General features: G+C 36.4%; 3 protein-coding genes and 1 non-coding gene across 5 annotated transcripts; 2 read left to right on the forward strand and 2 right to left on the reverse strand.

Annotated features, from left to right (window-relative positions):
- Positions 1–2,238: 2,238 nt before the first annotated feature.
- On the forward strand, positions 2,239–5,615 carry LOC120086954 (protein FAR1-RELATED SEQUENCE 6-like). Of its 2 annotated transcripts, none has more exons than XM_039043767.1 (2): positions 2,239–2,443; positions 3,265–5,615. In XM_039043767.1, exon 2 carries the CDS (start codon positions 3,289–3,291, stop codon positions 5,281–5,283), a length of 1,995 nt encoding a protein of 664 aa, XP_038899695.1. In that variant the 5' UTR covers positions 2,239–2,443; positions 3,265–3,288; the 3' UTR covers positions 5,284–5,615. The 2 variants fall into 2 exon arrangements, with proteins under 2 accessions (XP_038899695.1, XP_038899696.1); XM_039043768.1 differs by having other exon boundaries at positions 3,275–5,615.
- Positions 5,616–15,595: 9,980 nt separating this feature from the next.
- On the forward strand, positions 15,596–16,978 carry LOC120084639. Its single transcript, XM_039040450.1, has 2 exons — positions 15,596–15,738; positions 15,955–16,978. Exon 2 carries the CDS (start codon positions 15,989–15,991, stop codon positions 16,949–16,951), a length of 963 nt encoding a protein of 320 aa, XP_038896378.1. The 5' UTR covers positions 15,596–15,738; positions 15,955–15,988; the 3' UTR covers positions 16,952–16,978.
- A 109-nt stretch (positions 16,979–17,087) lies between these two features.
- Positions 17,088–19,753, reverse strand: LOC120084638 (putative pentatricopeptide repeat-containing protein At3g15930). Its single transcript, XM_039040449.1, is given in 2 exon segments — positions 17,088–19,400; positions 19,402–19,753. Coding segments are annotated over 2 exon segments (2,343 nt in total). The 5' UTR covers positions 19,585–19,753; the 3' UTR covers positions 17,088–17,240.
- TRNAF-GAA lies at positions 19,740–19,812 on the reverse strand. Its single transcript has one exon. It is a non-coding gene; the product is annotated as a tRNA-Phe (tRNA).
- Positions 19,813–25,207: the final 5,395 nt, after the last annotated feature.

Consider the following 25,207-nt stretch of genomic DNA (forward strand, 5'->3'; position numbering starts at 1 on the left):
TTATCAACTCATTTGGGTTGGGTTGGGTTCAAATAAATGAAAATTTTATGGGTTGGGTTGGTTCATGAATTCACATAATATAACCCAAACCAACCCAAATTTATTATTAACCTTAAAACATATATGTTTTGTTATTTATAACACAATTATTTATACATATATTGATTTTAATTTTATTTAATTTTAATATTTTTTGAATAATTTATTCTTCAACAACTCTTAAAAGTAGTTTATTTGTACTTTAGAAAGAAAATTTTCACTATAAAAATTGAAATTGATTAGTTAATCTTAATTCAATATATGAAAATAATTAAATTAGGTTTTTACATATTTACGTTTTATTTCTTTTTAGAACAAAATTTTAAATAAATGACCCGATTAACCCGAACCAACCCAACCCAAATATTTCATGGTTGGGTTAGGTTGGATTCATTTTTTAATAAGGGATATTTAGGTTGAAGAAATTTACGACCCGAATAATTAGATTGGGTCTAAAAATTCTTTCAACCCAACCCAATCCAACCCATGAACACCCCTATTGGATTAGATATATCCATATGTAAGCTACATATCTTTCTTTTTGTGTGTGTGTGTGTTTCTTTACACATCACCATTCCCAAATCCCACAGTTTTTGTTTGTTACGGTGAACATGAAGGAAAAATGTTAACTATCATGAACGATGTAAATAAGATATGAATTTGTTTACGTTCCTGAAAATTTGTGGTCTTCTTATTATACGAAAAAAAAAGGAAAAAGATATGTAACTGATCTATATAATCCCTACAAAATGTACTCGATTTATGCTCTTCATTATTGTTAGGATACTTTACCTTTATTATATCACACACACGTACGTTTGAATGGTTTGATTGAAAATACATATATAGACAATAATATAAGTTGGAAGAAAGAAAACAAAAACAAAATATTTGCTAGTGAGGGAAACTCATACATGTTCATCATAATTGCTGGCCATTTAACCCATCTACAAACCTACTTCTTCAAGTTGGTCTCATATTCCGAGTTGATTTACATGAGAGTATTCGCACCAGTGTGGTGTCAAGTCGACCATACTCAGATGCCTAAGTTAATATGGGAAGTGTGTAGTTAAACTACATACATAGAGTAATGTTAGAATTCTCATTTGAAGTTTACTTACTTTTTCCTTTGGGGTCGTAATAATACTTTTTTTCTTAATACTTGCTAGTGGTTACATATAACATTGTGGTGTCAAGTGGTTGTAATTCTCAAGGTTGTAGAGCACCAGGAACGAGCTCGGCTTGATTATTTTCCAATTAGTATAATTATTTCAGTTCGGTTGGTCTCCTTGAAACCCGAAAATTTAACTTTTTCCTTTCAAGATGTACACGTCTCATGCGCCTCACAGTTTTTTATGGGCTTGACCAACCTATAGACGTTGGATTTTGCCTGAGGCAACCCTCAACAATATTTAGTTTTCCTAAATAAATTATAAATCAATCAAGGAGACAAAATAAAAAAATATGTGTCTTTTTAAAAATGACCAAATTTGGTTAGAAGGTTAAATTGTATATACACAAATATAACAAGGTATAAACGTAAAGAAAACCTCTCATTTTTTTTATCATAAAATTATGTAAGTTATTGATGCAAGCAATTCACTTTTATAAAATTATGTAAGTTATTGATGCAAGTAATTCACTTTTTTTCACTCGATTCTCATTTGGTCGTTATGTTGAACTCAAAAATAAAACAAAAGATAAATTACAAAAACTACTACTAAAGTATGGTAGTAATTGCAATTACATCATCGAACTTTCAGTTGTAAAAATTAGGTTCTCAAACTTATACATGTGTTAAAATTGGAACATCAAACTTTTAGTAATGGTAAAAATTAGTCTCCAAATGATTTTTTTTTTAAAAAAAAACCTCGAATTTATACCATTGTTACAATATCTATGTTTGAAGATCTGAATTTTAATACTCTAATTCTAACTCATATAAGTTTGACTATTTGATTTTTTATATAATTACAACTATCACAATATTTAGGGATGATTTTTGCAATTCACTTTTTTTCTTTTGATTTGTTTTCTTTTTCTTTTCTTTCTTTTTTTTTTTTTTTTTTTTGAAAAATTTGCCACTAAATAACTTACGTTTGCACTTACATCTTCACATTCTAAGAAACAACAACAGCCGTTAGATCAACCAAGCTCAACAAGATCATATGAAAAATGGGCGTAGCACATTAGAACCTTGAAATAACGGAATAAGGGGAAAGTTTCGAAGCTTCCATCGCGGTGGTTGAACTCGCCAAACTTGGAAATCCACTGTACAGAAAATATAGAGGAATTCGGATCCTTACCGGACCCGACCCACCGTAGTTCTCAGGTCGACGGCGTTGTTCCTACTCGGATCACAGCTTCAGAATCGCCAAGATTTCACGTTCTTCCTCAATGTTCTGTAATTCCCTTCAATTCCCTCTTTTCTTTACTTGAACTGTGCTCCAGGGTTTAGTTTTGTGTTGTCATTTTCTATCCTGGATGTACTTTGAACTCTCTTTCGCGTATAATTGTGTTCCGGGAAGGGAAAAGTTGAGAAACGAGAGGAATGAGGTTTATTTCCGAGTTCAAAATTTGGGTAATGCGAGGATGTGAGGTTTTGTGTTGTTTGTTTGTTCTCTCAGCTGAAGGATAAGATTCAAGATTGTTGTTGAGTTATGATTTCTGGTCATTTTTAATGGTGGAGTTGTTTGGAAGTTATGTGATCAGGCCTCAGGGTTTAGGAATTTTAGTCACTGTGGGCAGGAAGGAAATCCCTAAATTTAATGTTTCGAGAACTTGAGATACACAGAAACCGATTTGTTACCTGGTGGTTTCATGTAGATTCTTGTATTGTCTGAATCATTTTTTCTAAAATATCTTCCTAATTTGTAGAAATGACTGATGAGTTTCTCTTGTTTACTTTATGGCATTGAAACCTGGTAGTTTGTGAGCTGATGGAGAGTCGAAATTGAGGAGGATTGAAAATCAGAATGCTTCATAATCTATTATCGTAATAGATTGATTTCGTTAATAGAGTTGTTAACATTTGACTCTTTATTTTGTTTTATCTCTGCGAGCTGCTGGTTTAATTTTTACTTTACTGAAAAATTTTGAGCCTAATTTGATTAAGACAAGTTTGCTGTTTATTGTCTGCCGGATCTTTCTCTGCCTACCTCAGAATTTTAAGCCGTTTTGTTTTGTAATTGTTCGCGTGCTGATTACTGATTAGAAAGCGGTTAGTTCTTGTTAGGGGTTGAATGAATTATGGGAGAACCCTCTCTTACCAGTGACCAATCACCTCATGTGGAACACAGTGACATTCATAAAGAGGGAGATGAAGATGCCCCAATTTCAGAGTTAGATGGTTATCATGGAAGGAAGGAATTTGTTGCACCCGCTGTCGGAATGGAATTTGAATCTTATGAAGATGCTTACAATTACTATAATTGTTATGCTAAGGAAGTTGGTTTTCGTGTCAGAGTGAAGAATTCATGGTTTAAGCGGAATAGTAGGGAAAAGTATGGTGCGGTACTTTGTTGCAGCAGCCAAGGTTTCAAAAGAATTAAAGATGTCAACCGATTACGGAAGGATACCAGAACTGGTTGTCCTGCAATGATCAGGATGAGGCTCGTGGACTCACAAAGATGGAGGATTCTTGAAGTTTCACTTGAGCATAACCATTTATTAGGGTCTAAGATTTACAAGTCGATAAAGAAGATGAACGGTGGTGCTAAGAGGAAGATACAATTAAGCTCTGATGCAGAAGATCGAACTATCAAATTGTATCGAGCACTTGTGATTGATGCTGGTGGCAGTGGGACATCAGATTCTAGTGTCAAAAAAGTTAGGATTTTTCCTGACCATCCAAATCATTTAAACCTTAAAAAAGGTGATTCGCAAGCCATTTATAACTACCTATGCCGCATGCAGTTGACTAACCCGAATTTCTATTACTTGATGGATCTCAATGACGAAGGTCGCCTACGTAATATGATTTGGGTTGACGCTCGATCAAGAGCTGCATGTGCTTTTTTCGGTGATGTTGTTTGCTTTGACAATTCATATTTGTCTAATAAATATGAGATTCCCCTTGTGGCATTTGTTGGAATAAATCACCATGGTCAATCAGTGCTGCTTGGTTGTGGCCTCTTGGCTGGTGAGACAACAGAATCTTATACTTGGTTATTTAGAGCTTGGCTGTCATGTACATCGGGCCGCTCTCCTCAAACAATTATTACGGATAGGTGCAAGCATTTGCAAGCTGCAATTGCAGAAGTATTGCCAAAGTCTCAACATCGCTTTGGTTTGTCATATATCATGAAGAAAGTGCCCGAGAAGCTGGGAGGACTGCGGAATTATGATGCCATCAGAAAGGCATTTAATAAAGCAGTTTATGAAACTCTGAAGGTCATTGAATTTGACTCTGCTTGGGGATTCATGATCCAGCGATTTGGAATTAGCGACCATGAATGGCTTAGATCTCTATTTGAAGATCGAGGTCGGTGGGCTCCTGTTTATTTGAAAGACACATTTTTTGCTGGAATGTCTTCCATGCGTCGAGGGGAGAAGCTAAATCCCTTTTTTAATAAGTATGTCCACAAACAAACCCCGTTGAAAGAATTTCTTGACAAGTACGAACTGGCTTTACAAAAGAAGCACAAGGAAGAAGCCTCTGCCGACATAGAATCAAGAAACTCTTCCCCCGCTTTAAAAACAAGATGTACTTTTGAGTTGCAGCTCTCTAAAGTGTTTACTAGAGAAATATTCACAAAATTCCAGTTCGAAGTTGAAGAAATGTATTCATGCTTCAGCACAACACAGTTACAAGTTGATGGTCCGTTGGTCATATTCTTGGTGAAGGAACGCGTAGTGAGCGAGGGTAACAGGAGGGAGATTCGAGAATACGAGGTTCTTTACAACAGAACAGCAGGCGAGGTTCGTTGTATATGCAGTTGCTTTAACTTCTATGGATACCTATGTCGCCATGCCTTGTGTGTACTTAATTTCAACGGGGTCGAGGAGATTCCTTCTAGGTACGTCTTATCGCGATGGAAGAAGGATTATAAGAGATTGTATGTTTCGGATCATGAAACCAATGTTGCTGATGATAACGAGCTCGTGCAATGGTTCAATCAGCTGTACAAAAGTGCCTTGCAAGTTGTAGAAGAAGGTGTAATTTCTCTTGACCATTACAAAGCTGCATTGCAAGCCTTTGAGGAATCATTAAGTAAGGTTCATGAAGCAGAAGAGAAACATTAATAACTCTGCTTGAAGACTGAAGCTCAATTGAAATAACATGCTCCTCTAGATATAAATAGCTCTTTTTTTTTTTTTTTTTTTTTTTGGGGTTATACCATTGATAGGAAAATTTTACTGTGAATTAGTGTAAAGTCGTCTTCACTTTTTTTGTGAATCTTGTGCCTGTTTATCTCTTCTCCATGAAATTGGAGGTACTAAAAGTAAGAAGAATGGGGGAGATCTAAACTAAAGGGGAAAATTTTATTCCTGGCTATTGACAGCAAAAGTTCCAATTTTAATGTTCTTTATTTGAAGAGAATGAGATCCAACCAAGAATGTTACTCTTGTCAAAACCCCGTTTCGTTTATTCTTTATGTTATTTTTTATAGGAAAGTTGTTTTAAATGGCAAACTACTGAACATATTTAACAATATGTCACAGTCTAATAAACGCGATATTTATCAGTGTGTATCAATGATAGACTGATAGAAGTCTGATAGACACATTTTGCTATATTTTTAAATATTTTGATTATTTTTTCTATACTTGAAAACAACACTTTTTTATAACTAATGAAAATATATTATCAGGGGGATAAAAATGATAATAAAATTTGTTAATTAATCCTTTAAATTTGTATAATGAATTGTGCATCTTATTGCACAATTCAATAGTGGAAGAATGATGGACCTTTTTTTATAGCTTCGTTTGAATCCACATTCTCAGTATATTCTCCAACTTTATGAATTGTTTGAATTTTTTTTTTATTCTTTTTAAAGAGAGCTCTCTTTTGTTAATGTATACGTTGAAGGTTTGAATCCACATTCTCATTATATTCTCTAACTCTATGTGAATTGTTTGGAAATTTTTGTTTTTTTTAATGTGATAGTTATTAATTTAAAAATAAAATATGTCAATGTAAATTAGGTTTAAAATTGTTTTCAAATATATAAAAATAAACCAAAATTTTTACAAATATGATAAAATTCTGATGTTTATTCGCGATAGACTACTATTTGTGTCTTGATAGACACAGATAGTAATCTATTGCGGTCTATTGTAGATAGACTATGATATTTTGTTAATAAATCTTTTTAACAATTTAATCATTAAATAATTTCCTGGTGTTCAAAATGTTTATTTGTAAAATCATTCATTACTTTCAAAGGTCGATTCTCGTCGCTGCATTTAAAAGGAAGAATTACCTCCATAATTATGATGTAATATTCTAAAATAGAAAAAGTAAAAAAAAAAAAACTAATCCGGACAATTAAAAAATAAAATAATAATAATAAACCAAATATCATTTGGTCAAAAAGTTTGTTCTATTTTTATAATTCAAGTTTGAATTTAGTGCAGTTCCTATGGTTAGTTTATTGTTGTTTTTTGTTTTTACATATATATACTCTTTCAATAAATTTTGGAAACATGATTATATGGTATCATTTCTTGCATGAAAACTACTATTATTATTTAACTAATTTCGTAAAGACCAAACTTAAAAGCTAAATTTAAAATTTGTTGAAATTTTGGAAACATGATTATATGGTATCATTTCTTGCAGTCTAAACTTAAAACCCATGTTTTGGAGGAGAGAGGAGTAGAGATGTCCAATTTTTCCACGAGGTGAGGAATGAGGGAGAGAGTGGGGGAAAAAATTCCACGTGAGCTAAACGGGAAAGATAATGAATATGTTATTATTATTATATTATATAAATATTATATTTAATTTTTTAATTTGATTATTTATTGAGAAAGATAATGAATATGTTTAAATTTAGATTATATATGTGAATAATTTGATTTATATTTATTTATTTCTACTAAAAAATTAATTAGCTTTTTTAGGCCAAAATTTAAGTAATTTATCTTTAAATTCAAATTGTCATATAAAACTAACCATAATAAACAATTTAGTGATAAAGTTAATTATTTAATTAAAATTTTCTTATTTAAATTAATTGGCTTTTTACAAAAAAAAAAAAAAAAAAGTAACAAAAAAAAATTCCCCAAGAGGAACCCGATCCCCGTGAGGAAATCCCCACCCCCGTTGCGGAATTTCACGGAGATGGGAATGAAATGGGGAGCGGGGACAGGGATGGGAAATGGCATCCCCGACCCTGCCCCGTGAACATCTCTAGTGAGGAGATAGACCAATATAGGTTCAGTCGACTCCCACACGCGCGTCGCTGTTCGGACGTGTGAGACGCGCGTGTGTGATTATTTTTCCTTAATAAAAATATTTTTATTATTTTTGTTATTTATCTCATTGTTTTTATTTTTTAAAAAACAAAAAAAAAAATCTCAGTTGGTCGCGTCTTCTGGTCTTCCACGCGCGCATCATCCGACCACATGTTCTGCGCGCGTCTTCCGGTCGGCCTGCCTTTGCACATTCAGAGGCTACCCACACTTCTCTCTCGCGGCAGTTCAACTCTGAAGGCCTATATAAGGCGCGTCCTTCAGCAATTCAATCACATCAATTTTTTCTTTCGATTCCCATCGCTTTCCTCTGCTTTTTTCATTTCCCCGCTTCCGTTTTTCAAGCATTCAGTCAGAAGGGTATGTGATCCTATCAGTAATGGTACATTTCTGATCAAAATTTCTTTTTAGGTTGTTTTATCCTAGGGACGACGTCGCAGAATTCATGACCTGCTTGCACACTTGGGCAGAGCTGCGAAACGTCTTAAAGAGAGCGAGCTCCGCGACTTAGCCTATAACGAGTTTTTGTTTTGCAATTTTTGTTCTTTGCCCGATCGCTGTTTCCTGACCGTTTTCTATTAGATTGTTCATCGTCTGAGGGTCTTGTCGTTTACAAAAATTTTAAGACGCCTCTTGCTATATCACTAATGGCCCTCACTAGCAACAACGACATTATGACATCCAACTTCAACTGTCCATTCTGGTTCGAAGGAGCAAACTTCAAATAGTGGAAGCAAGAGATACTGTTCTTTCTTACCATCAAGAAAGTTACCGACACATGTACCAAAGATAAGTCGATCGTCCCTTTAGAAGAACCAACTAAACAATAGATAAAAGAAGTTGCTGACTGGGAGGAGAAAGATTTTCTATGTAAGAATTTTATATTAAATGGTTTGACTGATGATCTGTATGACTATTACAGCACAGTGAAGACAGTAAAGGAGGTTTGGGATGCCCTGCAAAAGAAGTACGATACTGAGGAGGCTGGGTCGAAGAAATATGCTGTCAACCGTTATCTCAAGTTCCAAATGATGGATGACAAATCTGTGGAGGCCCAGTCCCATGAACTGCAAAAGATAGCCCCATGAGATAATTATTGAAGGTATGCCTCTAGACGAACAATTCCAAGTTGTTGTTATTATTGATAAACTGCCCCCTTTGTGGAAGGATTTTAAGAACAGTTTAAGGCATAAGACCAAGGAGTTTTCCTTGGAGAGTCTTATCACCCGGCTAAGGATTGAGGAGGAAGCTCGGAAGCAGAACTAGAGGGAGGAGGTGAATGTCGTACCTGGGATACCTACCTCTATTGTGGTAAAACCTGACAAAAAATCAGAAGGAACGAAGAGGAAATATCAGAACTGTGGCTCCAGCAACCAGAACCAACATAAAAACTAGAAACTCCCTTCAGGAGAAACAGTACAGTTCATTTGCTTTAATTGTAATAAACATGGACACATGGTTAGGAACTATAGGAACAGGTGTCGTCCTGCTGGACAGGCGAACTTGATAGAAGAACTGTTAGTTGTCATGATCATAGAAGTAAATGTGATCGGTGGTTGTGAAGGGTGGTGGATAGACATTGGCACTACGCGCCATATCTGTCACGACCTTAGTCTCTTTAAAACTTATACTGAAACTAAGGGTAATAATATTTTGTCGGGGGATCACCACTCCACAAAAGTTGCTGGAATCGACAAGGTGGAATTTAAGTTTACCTCCGGGAAGACCCTTATGTTGAAGAATGTCCTGCACACTCTGGAGATAAAAAAGAACTTGGTCTCGGACAATCTCCTCAACAAAGCCGGGTTTACTCAAACCATAAAGACAGATTTATATACCCTTACCAAAAATAATGTATTCGTAGGGAAAAAGTATCAACTAAGGGAATATTCAAATTAAATTTAGACCTTAGGGAAAGGCTGTAAATGATACCTAAGTTATCCACAAATGAATTTGATAAATGTAAGTACTGTAATCAGGACAAATTTACTAAAACTCCACATAATTATGTACTTAGGATTTCTAAGCCTCTAAATTTAATTCATTCTGATTTATGTGAATTTAATGGCATCTTAACTAGGAACAGTAAAAGATATTTTATTACTTTTATTGATGATCGCTCTAATTTTACTTTTGTATATTTGTTGAAAAACAGAAATGATGCATTTGATGCCTTCAAATTATTTGTTTCTGAAGTAGAGAATCGGTTTAATAGAAACATTAAAAGACTTCATAGTGATAGGGGAACTGAGTATGACTCAGACAACTTTAGTGAGTTTTTTAACTCACATGGAATAATACATGAAAAGACCGCACCTTATTCTCCTGAAATGAACGAAAAAGTCGAAAGAAAAAATAGAACTTTAGTTGTGCTAGTAGTTGCTATTTTACTTAGTTCAGGAGCCGCATCTTATTGGTGGGGTGAGATCATCCTTACCGTGTGTTATGTCCTAAATAGAATCCCAAAGTCTAAAAACATAACTTCACCTTATGAAATACTGAAGAATAAGAAACCAAACTTGTCTTATTTTAGAACATGGGGTTGTCTAGCCTTTGTAATGATTCTAGACCCGAAAAGGAGAAAGCTAACTAGTAGAGCCTATGATTGCATCTTTATATGTTATGCCTTAAATAGTAAAGCCTATAGGTTCTATGATCTAGTAAACCAAGTGATCATTGAGTCAAATGATGTTGACTTCTTCGAGGATAGATTTCCTTTTAAATAAAGGAATAGTGAGGGTTCGGGATCTAGTGGTCTAACCCCAATTAGAAATCCTACCTCTATAGAGGAAACCGACCCAGAACCTAGAAGAAGCAAAAGAACTAGAACCCCAAGAATTTTGGGAATGACTTCCAGACCTATAATATAGAAGATCCTAAAGATCTAAAAGCTGCCTTGTCCTCAGTAGATGCCAACCTATGACAAGAAGTCATAAATGATGAGATGGACTCACTTGAGTCAAATAGGACTTCACACTTAGTAGATTTACCCCAGATTGCAAGGCAATAGGGTGCAAATGGATCTTAAGGAAGAAACTTAGAACTGATGGAACTGTTGACAAGTTTAAAGTCAAGTTAGTGGCACAAGGCTTTGGACAAAGAGAAAATATAAATTTCTTTGACACTTTCTCCTCTGTCACTAGAATTACATCAATTTATGTCCTGTTTTCTCTCGCTGCCCTTTATAACCTCGTAGTGTATCAGATGGATGCAAATACCACCTTCCTAAATGGTGAACTTCAAGAAGAGATTTACGTAGAACAACCTGAGAGTTTTGTAGTCCATGGTCAAGAAAATAAGGTATGTAAATTAGACAAATCTCTCTATGGACTAAAACAAGCTCCTAAGCAATGACATGGAAATTTTGATGACCTTATCCTATCTAAATGTTTCAAGGATAATGAAAGTGATAAAGACATCTACTATAAGTTTGAAAATAATTTTTGCACTATCCTATGTCTATATGTAGATGATTTGTTGATCTTTGGGTCAAACTTGCACGTCATAGATGATGTGAAATTAATATTGAGTGCAAACTTCGACATAAAAGACTTAGGAGAAGCTAGTTTAATCTCAGGCATAAAAGTGACTAAGTCTGAAAAGGGAATTTCTTTGGATCAATCTCACTATGTAGAAAAGATTCTAAAGAAATATAATTACTTTTAATGTAAACCAGCCTGTACTCTTTATGACCCTAGTGTCAAGTTGTTCAAGAACACTGGTAACAGTGTTAATCAATCTGAGTATGCGGGCATCATAGGCAGTCTTACATACACTGCTGACTGCACTAGGCCTGACATAGCTTATGTTGTAGGATTACTTTACAGGTTTACAAGCAGGCCCAATAAAGAACATTGAAATGCTATAGAAAGGTGTTGGATTTTATGTCATAAAACTCGAAGTTTGTAAATTAATAAACATATTCTGTTTGTTTTTCGATAAAATTGTAATCTTGAATCCAATAAACTAAGGTTCTGAGGCTATTTAATGAAGTTTGAACTTTATGTAATAACATAAATGTGGATCAAGTTCAAATATATAGCCTAAAATGGTTTATAGTATAGGAATAAGGTTGGGCGCCTTGTTCTGAGGACACTATGGATGCGACCCATTTTGTAGTTAGTACAAACGATGTGATCTTGAATCGTTCATATAGAGATATGGAGTGGGGGCATCCTATGCAATGAGTTTGCATAAGACTGAACCATGAAATAGTCACTTTTTACGTTCTAAATGTTGTTTTATGTATAAAACTGACTATTTCGTTATGACCTAGGTAACTTAATCTCAATCATGAGCTAACTATGAACTCCTGTTCACTTGGAATTATCCTTAGATCTGCATAGGTGAGGGCGGCTCATTATCGCTGGCCCAATAAGCCTCCCATTTCAAAGGTAAGATCAGGTGGATAGTTGGGAACATAGGGTTAAGACAGAATTCACTCCTACCCGTTATAGGGATAGTACATAGGTTATTCTCTTTAGTACTGAATCCAGGTCTTGAACAAGGGGCCCCACCTTTTCCTTGGCCTGATAAGGGTTTGGTTTATAGATTGGACCTTAAACCAATTGTTCATTAGAGGATAAGTGGAACTTAAGGGACAAGATGTAGTCTTGGGGGTAAAACGGTTTTTATGGCCCAGCCGAGATTACGAATAACCTGTAAAGGATTAGCTTACTAATCATGGTTATATCAAATGGACACAAATATATCTATAGTGAGGGGAGTGCAACTACGGGACTATAGTGGAATGACCCGTTAGTTAACGAATATTGATTAGCTTCGTCTAAAGAATTTAGCCAGCTAATCTCGGATCGGTAGAGCCCATGATCTATAGATCCATTAGGTTCCCCTACTAGCTCATATGGAATAAACTTAAAACAGTATGATAGAATGATTCGAATTGTTCGAATTAGGTGAAGAGAGAGAAATCGACAAGTATATGTGATATAGTGGCCGGTTTTCAGTTTAGAGATACAACTTTAATATTTAAATATGATTTAAATATCAAGAATATGAATACGTTCATATTCGGAAGCTCGGAAATAATGGAAATGGTCAAAGATGTAAAAAGTCAAAGAGTTGACTTTTTACTTTGAAAAATCAAACTTTGACCGATCTTATATTCAAATGTGATTTGAATTTCGAGAAAATGAATGCGGATTCATGCTCAAGAGATCAAAATTAGTCAACACGGAAAAAATCATAAAAAGTCAAAATGTTGACTTTTTTGTCAAAGTTTAACTTTGACAAAATTACTATTTTGCCCTTTGATTAAAGTTAGTGGGAAAATCCAAACTTTTGTTGGATAATTCCACTAACAAAATAATGGGCTAGGTGTTGGCTTATAGTGGAGACATTAAGCCCACTTAGATAGTGGATTCTAAGTGTTAGGTTTTTATGGATTTGTTTCATGGAATTGTTGCATGGCTTTTTTCTATAAATTGGGCTTTCAATTATGGATGAAAAACTTTTTCCATTTTTGCCAAAATAGTTTTCTAAATTTGGGCTGAAAAAAAAAAAACCCAAAACTAAAAGAAAAATCCATTTATTTTTCCATCTCTTTCTCTCTCTCGGTTTCTTCATCCACCAGGTCACACAATCCGGTTCTGAGTCCAGAGGATAGTAGGTCAACTCTAGTGGTGATCCAGAAGAGTTTGGGTTGAGATTCAGCGAGGAAAAGTGGTTTTCAGAAGCTTCAAAGGTAATTTTAATTTACTGTTTTTTCCTTCATTTGCATGTTTTTTTCCTTTAAATTAAAAGCAATTAGAGTGTAATTCGATCCTTATTTCACTACGTATGTCTCGTGTTCCATCAAAAGGGTTATGAAATACTTAAAGAAAAACCGAAAACCTAGGATTACATTATCAGAAGTTTCCCAATGTCCTGGAAGGGTGTCGCAATGCTGACTGTAACTCTCTTTAGGATGATTCAAAGGCTACGAGTGGCCATATCTTTAATATAGCAGGCGAAGCTATCGCTTAGAAGTCCAAGAAACAAACTATTTTAGCCAAATCTACGATGGAGTCAGAAATGATAGCACTAGTGATAGCTAGTGAAGAAGCAGGTTGCCTTGAAGTCTGCTATTAGAGATTCCTTATGGGAAAAGCTGGTACCAGCCATATTGATCCATTGTGATAGTACAACAGCAATTGCAAAAGTTCAGAACCGTTACTACAACGGAAAGAGACGAAAAATACGCCGTAAGCACAATACCATTAGAGAGTTTCTCACTATTGGTGCAATTAGAATGAATCATATATGAACTAATGAAAATTTGGCAGATCCTTTGACGAAAGGACTGGCTAGAGAGAAGGTTTTCATAACTTCAGAAATGATGGGACTCGTGCCTATAGAAAGATGAATCACTGTGAGGAGAACCCAACCCGTAGAGTGAAGATCCCAAAAAACAGGTTCAACGGGTAATAACTGATCACTAGTGATATATAGCGAATCATGTTAAACCAAACACAGGTTCCATTCCTATGACTTAGAGTTTGAGCATGATATCCTGAAGCATAAGAAAGGTTGAACTCGGTTCTTAATGAGATCTATACTTGATGACAAGTAAGGTACCTAGCTATATGAGCACTCTTGATAAACTCACCTATGTGAATGTGAAAGTGGAGGTCGCTTCCTATGAAGTTTTTTTTAGGCAAACTCTCTAGAGCATTTACTAAACCGGGATACACATGCTAGGCCTTAAAGCACGAGCTTTCGAACTACACCCTAATAACACTCTGTGTGAGATGCTGTTAGAGATAGAGTTCAAAATCAAGGGTTACTATAGTATATTCTGAATCATCTACACTACGTAAAAGTTCAAGTCGCAAGACACCTTTACTTATGCACAGTGCTGTATAGACTGAAACTGCTCGATGAATTTTTTTATCTCTTATGTTTAATTTTTCAAGTGGGAGATTGTTGGGTGATTTATTATTATTATTATTTTAATTAGAGGGAACCAACCTTTGGTTGGAGAATCCCACATTGGAGAATTTTGAAAATGAAGTCTCCCTTTTGTACTCCAACCAAGGGGTACCCATGTTTTGGAGGGAGTGAGGAGATAAGCTAATGTGGGTTCGGTGGACGTCCTACACGCGCGTCGTCTGTCCGTCCGGTAGGACGCGTGTGTGTGATTATTTTTCCGTAATAAAAATATTATTTTTATTTTTATTTTTAATTATCTCATTATTTTGTTATTTTTTAAAAAGAAAAAAAATTCCCAGTTGGTTGCGTCTTTCGATCTTCCGCACGTGCGTTTTCCTGTCAGCCCGCCTTCGCACGTTCAGAGGTTGCCCATGCATCTCTCTCACGGCAGTTCAACTCTGAAGGCCTATATATGACGCGCCCTTCAGCAGTTCAATCACATCAATTTTTCTTTCGATTCTCATCGCTTTCCTATGATTTCTTTATTTCTCTGCTTCTGTTTTCGAGCATTCAGTCAGAAGGGCATGTGTTCCGGTCGGTAACGGTGCCTTTTCGACCGAAATTTCTTTTTGGGTTATTTTATCCTGGGGACAGCGTGGTAAAATTCCTTACACACTTGGGCAGAGCCGCGAAAAACATCTTAAATAGAGCGAGCTCCGCGATTTAGCCTATAATGAGCTTTTATTTTGCAGGTTCTGTTCTTTGCCCAACCGCGATTTCCTGATCGTTTGTTGTTGTCTTGTTCGTCGTTTGAGGGTCTTACCGTTTACAATAATTACAACTTTGCTATGTTTTATAGTATTTTCATGTATCCCTTTCTTCTCTGTCAATAATATAATTCAATATCCATCTACCCTTGCCATTTATATCAGCTACAAGAGTGTTAAAGTACAATTCTTTTCTATCTTCAAACCATACAGTGACTCAACTTCTAATTGAACATTAAATCAATTATATTTAGAAAATTTTTGTAAGTGTTGATTTTTAAATACTTTCCCACTACGAAATAAAAAAAAAATTGGAGAGAGTGGAAAAAAAAAGAAAAAAAAATTTTCAAAAATAGAAAAATAAGGAAAATTATTCCTACAAAATAACAAAATTTTAATAATCTTGACAAAATTCTATTGATGTGATCAATTCTTTGTTTTTTTCTATTTCTGTAAAACATTTTGGCGGAATTTTTTAATATAAAGGGAAAGGAGAACAAGCGCCAAGCAAAGTGAAAACCCGAAATTTCAGTCGCTTTGGCGCGAATTTTGCAAAGCTCTTCTTCCTCAAGCTCGCGTCTCGATTCCTTTACCAGAGAAGTTACCTCGAACGCCATAGCTTCTGCTCTCAACACTCAAGGTACGTTCTCTTCTTAAACTTCCTGTTTGGTTTCTCTATCATACCTATCGTTTCAGTCAATTCTGATCCATAATGGTTTTAGAATGGATGAACTTCGATTATCCCATGTTTTAGTTCCACGTTCGTAGATGTTTTGATATCTAAATTTGCAGAAAGAGTATATTGTTTGATCTTACATTATTTTTGGGAATCGTTTCGTTTCCATTCTATTTCCAGCGCGTTTAAGCAGGAATTACTAGTAGATTGAGAAATGAAGTTTAAGGCATATCTAACTGATAATGGGGTAAATCTTCTGGAGAAGAGGTTTCTACCTGCCCTAGACAAGATGGGCAAGATATGTCATTTCTATTTGACTAGAGATTATGTTATCTTCCTGCATAACCTTCTTAATGGTGATGGAATTCAATCAATTGCTCAGTTTCGTAAAGAAGCTTTGTTTGATGATTACCGAATCTCCAGCCAGAATGATGATCGCATTGCATTTACCATAGACATTTCCCTTCTCCACCGTGCCGTTCGTAGTAGTGTTAGCATCTGTTGTTCTGAATTCGGTAATGGTCCAACAGGAAATCGTCTCCAAATAAAGTTGGTGAAGAAGTTGCCTCTGAATTGCACCCAACCAATGCCTTTCCTTACATTTGAGACTAAAGGTTATAAGTCTGCTGTCATTCAGGATGTACCAATCTCAAAGCCCATGTCAAGAGCTCAAGTTCTTGAACTTCAAACTGCTCTAGATATGGCACAAGATTTGCCTCAGACGCTTGTGCAGGTTCCTGATCTTAACCAGTTACAGAACTTTGTGGATCGAATGAAGAATGTTGGGGATTTGCTGAATGTCTCCATAAGCAAGTATGGTGATTTACATGTGCAGATTTCTACTACGTTGATTACCCTTGGTGCTGAGTATCGAAAATTATTTGTCATAGGGGAACAAGCAAATGCTCCAGCTGAAGATCAAAATCTAAGTGCTCAGACTAGATCAACCAGGGCAGTATTGAGGGGGGATGCTCAATCTGTACAGGTGAGTGTGAAGCACTTTGCCAAGAGTCTTCAGTATCACTTGGCCAAGCCAGATTGCACTTTCTATGGCATTGCTCCTCAGGGTGCTTGCTTGACGGTGATATTTCAGTTCTTCATTCCTGGCTCTCGACAGACTGATAAATCAATCAGTCTACATTGCCGGCTTCCTGTTCTTGACCCTGGAACAAGTTAAATTGTGATTTCCTTCTCTCACGTTGGCTATATGATTGTTAGAGCAACTGTCAAGTCGAAATTGGCTGAAGTAGTGGAGTTTATTGGTCATTTGACATTATGAATCCGTATTAATACCGAATGTAATACATTTTGAATTCTTTCTGTAGTCAGGTGGAATTGTGGAAATATTGGAGTTTTTTTCTTGAATACAAATGCTTACGTCTTGTGAACTTAGATCTCAGTAAACAGCTAGAAACAGTTGAATTTAGAAAGGGAGGGGGGGTTATTGATTTAAGCATTGAAGGCTATCACCAGTACTCTTTACACGAACATAAACCATGTTTGAAATGGTGGAATCTGGTTCTGTCCCTAACAATTACTTCTCTATTATGCACCTTTGAGACTAACTTCGCCATATTGTGACAATCCGTGCACATTCGAAGGTTCTTCACGACTCTAATCGTGACCCCAGACGGGGAATTGATGAGTCCAAAAGCAATGGCCAACTTCTCACTGTGACGAAAGACTGAGTTCTCTTTATCCTCTTCTGCTATGTCAAGGAACACTTCTGAGATATCAGGTGAATACCCCGCAGATTTCAGTTCTTGGGTCATTTTGTCTAGCTTAGCATCAATTTGTTTGGTTTGAGGGTGTGATCGGTCCCCAGCTACGAATTCGTGGACTGTGCCATTCATCTCTATCAAACTGCAACCTGGTGTTTTCTTGATTCCTTTGTCCATCATCATCTGTCTCAATTCTCGCAGCTCATTCCATCTCTTGCAAGCTGCATATATATTACACAGGAGAACATAGACAGCACCATTCTCAGGCTCCAACTCAAGAATCTGCTTCACAACCATTTCAGCCATATTGGCTTCTCTATAAACTCTACAACCACCTAGAAGACCCCCCAAGACAATGGAATTGGGTTTCATTGGCATGTTCTCAATGACTTCGTGGGCTTCTTTTAGATGACCGGCTCGAGCAAGAAGATCGACCAGACAACCGTAGTGTGCGATATTGGGTTCAATGCCATGTTGTGTTGTCATACTAAGAAAATACTCTCGTCCTTTGTCTACCATGCCAGTGTGTGTACAAGCAGAAAGAACGCCGATGTAAGTAATCTCATCTGGCATAATTGAAGCTTTTAGCATTTCAGAAAACATATCAAGAGCTTTCTCACCACGGCCATTGACTGCAAGGCCAACTATCATGGCTGTCCATGTAAACTTGTCTCTCTGGCACATCTCTCTGAATATGCTTTCTGCTTTCTCAACATTTCCACACTTGAAGTACATGTCTATTAATGCATTTCTAACAAATGTGTCATTATTGATCTTGTTCCGGTCGATGTAAGTCCTTATCCATTCTCCTAACTCGAGGGCCCCTAGATGTGCACAAGCAGTCAGAATACTGACCATAGTGAACTCATCAGGCTTTACATTGGTTGCTTGCATATTGCGGAATAGCTCCAATGCTTCTTTGAATCGGTTCAAACGGATGTATCCATCGATCATGGCAGTCCATGAAACATAGTCTTTCTCTGGCATCTTGTCGAAGTAGTTCCGAGCAACATCAATTTCTCCCATGTTGGTAAAGCCAGATACAATGGTCGTCCAAGAAATGATATCTCTGTCATTCATACTCCTGAATATCTCAAGGGCAGCATCCATTTCCCCACAAGCAGCATACATATCGATCAGAGCATTTTCAAGAACCAAATTGCTCTCAACCTTGCAGTTCTTCACATAACTATCGACCTGCTTCCCAGTTTTTAAATCCTTCAACTTGGAGCAAGCCGACAGGATTAAAACAAGGGTCACTGTGGTGGGCAGCACTTTTTTTTCCTCCATACCAAGAAAAAGTCTTATTGATTCCTCAAACTCACCAGCTTTCTTGTAAGCAGAAATCATCATATTCCAAGCAATCACATCAGCTTTAGAAAAAACATCGAAAACCCCACGAGCCGTATCAAGTTGGCCACACAAAAGATACATTTGCACCAAAGCAGTGTGAACAAAGACATTAGACTGAAGTCCATGCTTCAGAACATGGCCATGAAGCTCTCTTCCATATTCCAATGCAATGTCTCTTGTAAATCCCTTGAACAGGAAAGGGAAGGTGTAACGATCAGGCTCAAAACCTCTCCTCAACATTTCCACATACAAAGAAACTCCGAGCTGAGGAGAATCCAACCGGGAGTAGCCTCTGATCATGGTGTTCCAGATGAACAAATTCGGTTCGGGAATTTCATCAAACAGGTGATGTGCATATTTCAAGTCACCGCATTCATGAGTACAACAAAAGGACATAAGTCTGTTTTGCAGAACTGGGTTAGCATTGAGACCTGTTTTTATTGCTTGACAATGGATTTGCTGAAGCTGGTCCATGGATTTGCAGGTCTGGACAAGAGAGATTACAGGATGGGTGGATGGAGAAATGGGGTTTGAAGTTGAGAAGGTGGTGGCTATGGTGGCCATTTGCTTGAAATTTTTGACATGATGATGATGCAATAGAGTCCTGAAAGGCACCGGAGCTGGCATGCAGCGTTGCAAAACAAATGTCTTTCACAACTGAGCTATCCCACACTTGGTGTTCAATGATGATAAGAGGTAGAATTATAATTGTTCCAAATATATCTAAAAAAACCATTTAAGATAAAATGTTTGCGGTGAGCGTGGATCGAACACGCGACCTTTAGATCGACGCTCTCCCAACTGAGCTATCCCCGCAACTTGGTATTTAATAATGGCAAGATGTAGTAATTATCGTTTATTCCAAATATATCCTAACGGAGATAAAAATTTTGCGGTGAGCGTGGATCGAACACGCGACCTTCAGATCTTCAGTCTGACGCTCTCCCAACTGAGCTATCCCCGCAACTTGATGTTTAACAATAGTAAGATGTAATTATCGTTTATTTCAAATATATCCCACATGAACCCAAAACTTGGGTAAATATAACATATTTATAAGAAAATTATTTAAGATAAAAATTTTGCGATGAACATGGATCAAACACGTGACCTTTAAATCTTCAGTCTAATGCTCTTCCAACTAAACTATCCCCACAACTTGTAACTTGTTATTTAAGTGTTAAAAGATAAGATAATTATAGTATTTTACAAATATAAGAAATTGAAGAAAAAAGAAAATATAGATTTGCAATGAGCGTGGAACAAACAAGTGACCTTCAAGACTTCAATCTAACTCTCCCAAATGAGCTATCCCCAAAATTTTATGATGAATTGCTTTTAGATAAAATTATTAGAGATTCTTCCAAATATGTGACATTGAATAGTAAAAGAAAAATAGACTATTTTAAAAATATGTAAATTATGTGCGGTGAATGTGGAACTAACACATGACCTTCACATCTCTCTGAATTGAATTATAGGTTTTTTTTTTTTTTGTACAGATTTCCTGATTTGGGAGGTCGAAATGAAAAATGGACACCTATAGAACGTTATCCATGTGTGATTTTATCGCTTTACCCTCGAGATGCACTCCACGGGCATGCCATTACCAAGAAAGTTGATCCTCGATGGCTCGTTAATTGTTCCTCAATTAGGGTTGGCAAAATTCCCTGCGGGACCCCGCCTCGATCGGGGTAGGGAATCCCTAGTTTGATCGAGGATCCCACTCCATCCCCATCCTCGCCTCCACCCCGATTAGGTTTATATATATATTATATCTAATTTTTTAATTTAGCCAAATCAAAACCCAACTAAAATGTCTAAACCCAAACCAAATAGAATTTTAGGTTATATATATATATATATAAAAGCCCCATGGGGAAACAAAAGGGAAAATGGGGAATGGGTCCCCGCGGGGACCCGTTTCCTTGACAGGGAATTCCCGCCCCCAACCCTGCCTTCAAATAGCGGGGATGGGGGCGAGGATAGGGGTAAAATCCCCCAGTAGGGATGGGGATGGGGAACCCTCCCCAACCCCATTGCCAACCCTATCCTCGTTGGCTCGTCACATGATCTTCGATACACGGTCACTCGATACTCAGATGCATGGTCACTCGATACTCAGATGCATGGTCACTTGATATGTATGCAATCAACACGTGTACACTCGATCATAGCAATGTCATAATCAATACTTGATTATTTTGTATTGCCCTCGCTCGTTGGAGTACCTGCTCTATAGTTAATGCTCGTGTACGAACATACACAAATTAGGGAATTTTCTGAAAATTCTCACTATTTTTTCAAATCAATTTCTTGAAATGTGAAGTGGTTTTTTTTTTAGTAACTAAGAACAAACAGAATTGAAACACAAAAGAGAAATCGATCTTACTTTCCCTCCAATAAACCCATTTCACAAAACTTGTTTTTCTTGATAGATCAAGTTATAAAGACATTCAGATAATTTCACTATATTGTCTCACACCTCAAGTAAGTAAATGTGCTAGTCTTTTCTATTTTTTGCTCACATTTTTACTTTTCCGATGCTATGCGAGACATATGAATGTAGCAAAGAGAACGAGTTAGTGTGAGTTTGTAAGTGTGTATTGAGACATGTGTGTAGCTCCCAGTGGACCGAGGATGAGGGGAGAGAAAGCTATGAAACAGTAAGTATCAAGTTAAGAACACTAAGTATCGAGAGACAAGTATCGAGTAGTGAAGAGCGTGTAGCGAGGATCGAGTATAGTGAGTATTTAATAGTAACAAATTTTCCTAACTGCTCACTTTGTGTATTGTTTTTCTTGAAGGATGTAGAAGTATATATTCTTACGTTATGGTGGTTCATAGGATGACACATAAGAACGCCATATTGGAGGTCGTTTGAAGGGTTTGCTAGTTCCAAGCACATTGACGTATAATGAGTTGGTAAATCTAATATATGAGATCATGCAAGTTAGTTCCACAGAATTCAAGATTATAATGAGGGTGACATATAGGGTGAATATTGATTATCCTCTAGTATGCTTAATGGACGATGCTGATGTTAAATTTCTCCTCTCAGAATACGACCATACTAGACCGCAGGTATTTATGTCTTAAGGAAATTGAAGAAATTCATCACAAGGCAACATTTGATTACCTAGAGAGAGAAGACCAACCCATGTATGGAGCGGATGTCATTAAGCATGATGTTTCCAAAACTAGTAAATCATATTTATCTTGTTTTGCCTTGACCTTAGCCTTTTTCTTCTCCTTCAACTAGCGAGCACAGTTCCGCTTCCAATGCCCATCTTGGTTGCAATGGAAACATTTTCTTTTTTCAACCGGCGCTGGTTGTCTACCCTACTGTGCGACAGGTTGTGGGCTAGCAGGTGCCTTCCCTTTCTCCTTACCACCCTTCTTCTTCTTCTTTTTCCACTTGGAAGTGTTAGAAGTAGAAGGTGTAGACTTAGTTCCTGAAGTCGAAGCCCGATAGAACTTCTTTGATGATGAAGCAATATTTACTTCACCAACCTTCTTCTCTTTACTTTTCAGCAAGGATTGGAATGTTTGCAACTCGTTGAGGAGAGTTGTAAGGGTATAATCAACTTTGTTTAGCACAACATTGCTGACAAAGTGCAGGAAGCTTTCTGGCAACGAGTGCAGAATGATGCTAAACTGGCTCTGATACCAATTGAAGGAACTCTTATAGAAGAGAACTAGTCAACAGAAGCAAGATCTTCCCAAGCCCATTGTAAAAGAATTAAATGCATTCATAAACTTACAATAACAGTTATGCATCTTATACAAAATTACACCATGTTTAAGTAATCAAATGCAAAAGGAATGAGAGACATACCTTTGAAGAACTTTTCTTTTGTAAAACTCTTGTTCTCCTGAATAATTGAACAACAACCTCTTGTAGTCACTACAATCTTCTAGCCAATCTCTCGTTGTCGTTCAGATCACGAACAGTCTACTCCTTGAACAAGCACCCTTCGACACTACTAGTCGACAACCTTGGTATTCTCGAAGTGAGAATCCAGGAGGTGTGGGCTCTGTGTGAATTTAGTAAAGGGGAGGAGAAAGAAATGATCGAACTACACTATCAAGTAAGTGGGAGGGTGTTTTTGTCTATCGTATAGACCGAGAGTACTTGATCGTTTAGTCTCTCGCTCAATCACTTACACGATCGCTTAGTCTCTCGCTATATCGTTTACATGATCGTTTAGTAAATCTCGCTCTAGAGGATCGTTTAGTCTCTCGCTATACATGATTGTTTAGTCTCGTGAGTAAATAATTAGTAATTTACTAAATGAAGTGATCTCATAACAAAATGAAAACACTTTTCATTTTATCCGTCAGTTATCAAAAACTAAAAATAACCTCTCATCTTTATGGTTAATGGAGAAAATAATCAACCACAATTATCATATAATTGTTTAACTATAAATAAATATAATAACTAATTTATCATATTTTATTTATAACCTATAGTTTTAATATCACATCATATGTAATATTTAAACCATAGTTCATTTTCTCATTTATTTAATATAAATCATATTTATATCAAAACCTCTAATTAATGTATCTTATACATCAAATCAATTATATTACATATAATTGAACCAATTTAATTATATCATATATAATCAAATTCTCTTTTGTTAATTTGAACACTTCAAACTAACCCAAAAACTGATTCTCAACTCGAATCCATTGAGCTACTAAGGGGACCTTATGGACATGTAGCCTGAAGCTCCAACAATACGTAAATAACTGTCTAAACTTTTTAATCATGAAATCCACCACCTGTTAACTGTCGAGTACTCCACTAAAGACCGACAGTTGCACTCTTCTCACTACAGATATATTTCTGTGTCCATTTGATATAACCAATCAATATTATGATAACCCTTCATAGATCACTCGTAAGTACAACTGGACCAATTTACTGTTTTGCCTCTGTAGTTACATCTAACTCCTTAAGTATCATTGATTTCTCTAATGAACAATATATCATAGTCCTACTATGAGTGAACACCTCTTGGGCCATGAGAAAGTGTGTGGCGCCACATCGTTCAAGCCCCAGAATCAACTCTTAAGGGAACAATCTATCTACTTACCTCTGCTTTAGGGAAGGAGTGAATTCCATCTCGTGTAGTCGGGTTCCCAGCTCTTCAATCAGACGAATCCCCAAAGTGATATGTTTGAGTTGGCAATCTGGCCACTCGCACCCATGCAAATCAAAGGTCACTCTCATAGGCAGGAGTTCCTAACTCACTCAGAATTAAGGTCATGTTACCTATGATCATTCTAGTGAAATGAAAGTCTCTGTCATGAATGGCGTTATATAACGAGACTAAACATTTTGTTGTCCGGTCTTATACAAACTTCTTTGCTTGTCAACTAGTGGCGATTGTCGACAAATCTCCATATTAATGTCGTTTTTACCAATTATGAATTGGAACTTCTTAATTCAACATTAGAGTGCTTTGTAGAGTCAAGATATAGACATACTATCACTCAGAAATACCTTGGGATATATTATTCTTGCGACGTCGAGAAATCAGGAGATTTGTGTACTCTGATAGGATTTTGGGATATGGATTGGAAGGAGGAAAGGCAGGATAAGATGCTATACACGATATAAGTCATAGTAGTGTGAGTATCTTGTAGTCTTATTCGATGTATAAGTGTTAGAGAGTAAACCTATCGTTTTAGGTTAAAAAGGTGCGATGATCGATGTGTAAAAAATAACATATGAATCTGGATCGTTAGCGAAAATAATTTAGTAAAATCCATCTAGATACGGTTAGATTAGCGTGAGGACAAATTAGATTAATACGTTTATAAGAAGAACTTATTGTTCTGAATTAAGGTGATAATCCATGTGCGAGCTTGCTCCAGTGGGATCTGATCGTTTAGACTGATACTTCAGATTTTGTAGTTAGAGTCTTTATTTTACAGTGACAGGGAAGGTGGGCAATGTAATAATACCGTTGGATGATTGATTGATTGGTCGAACTTCGTTTGTCAACACTTTGAAGCAACTCATGTTTGTGTGTATCCTTCAAGATTTACGTCAAACTACATGTAAGACCATCCCACCTCACCTCGAACGATGGGTAGTGTTGATTCAAGATTGTCGCGGTTTAGTTGGAGAGAAACTGATCCAACAATTTCTTATGTTTAAGTAATTGTTCAATTATAAATGACTTTTACGATCTGACTGCCATATTAACTGTGAATTAAAAAACTACGGATTTATAACTAATAGGATTATATTTTATCCACTGTGTATGCAATAGATATAAATGACTGAGAAGTAGTTTATTTCCCTAGGTATCACTTAGAGATTAAAACTCAGTCATTTG

Source organism: Benincasa hispida, chromosome 9, assembly GCF_009727055.1.
Source record: "Benincasa hispida cultivar B227 chromosome 9, ASM972705v1, whole genome shotgun sequence".
Classification (NCBI taxonomy): domain Eukaryota; kingdom Viridiplantae; phylum Streptophyta; class Magnoliopsida; order Cucurbitales; family Cucurbitaceae; genus Benincasa; species Benincasa hispida.

What these genes read in the sequence shown, in the direction of transcription:
- LOC120084639 (XM_039040450.1), top strand. Translation starts at nt 15,989, where the DNA reads ATGAAGTTTAAGGCATATCTAACTGATAATGGGGTAAATCTTCTGGAG.
- LOC120086954 (XM_039043767.1), top strand. Translation starts at nt 3,289, where the DNA reads ATGGGAGAACCCTCTCTTACCAGTGACCAATCACCTCATGTGGAACAC.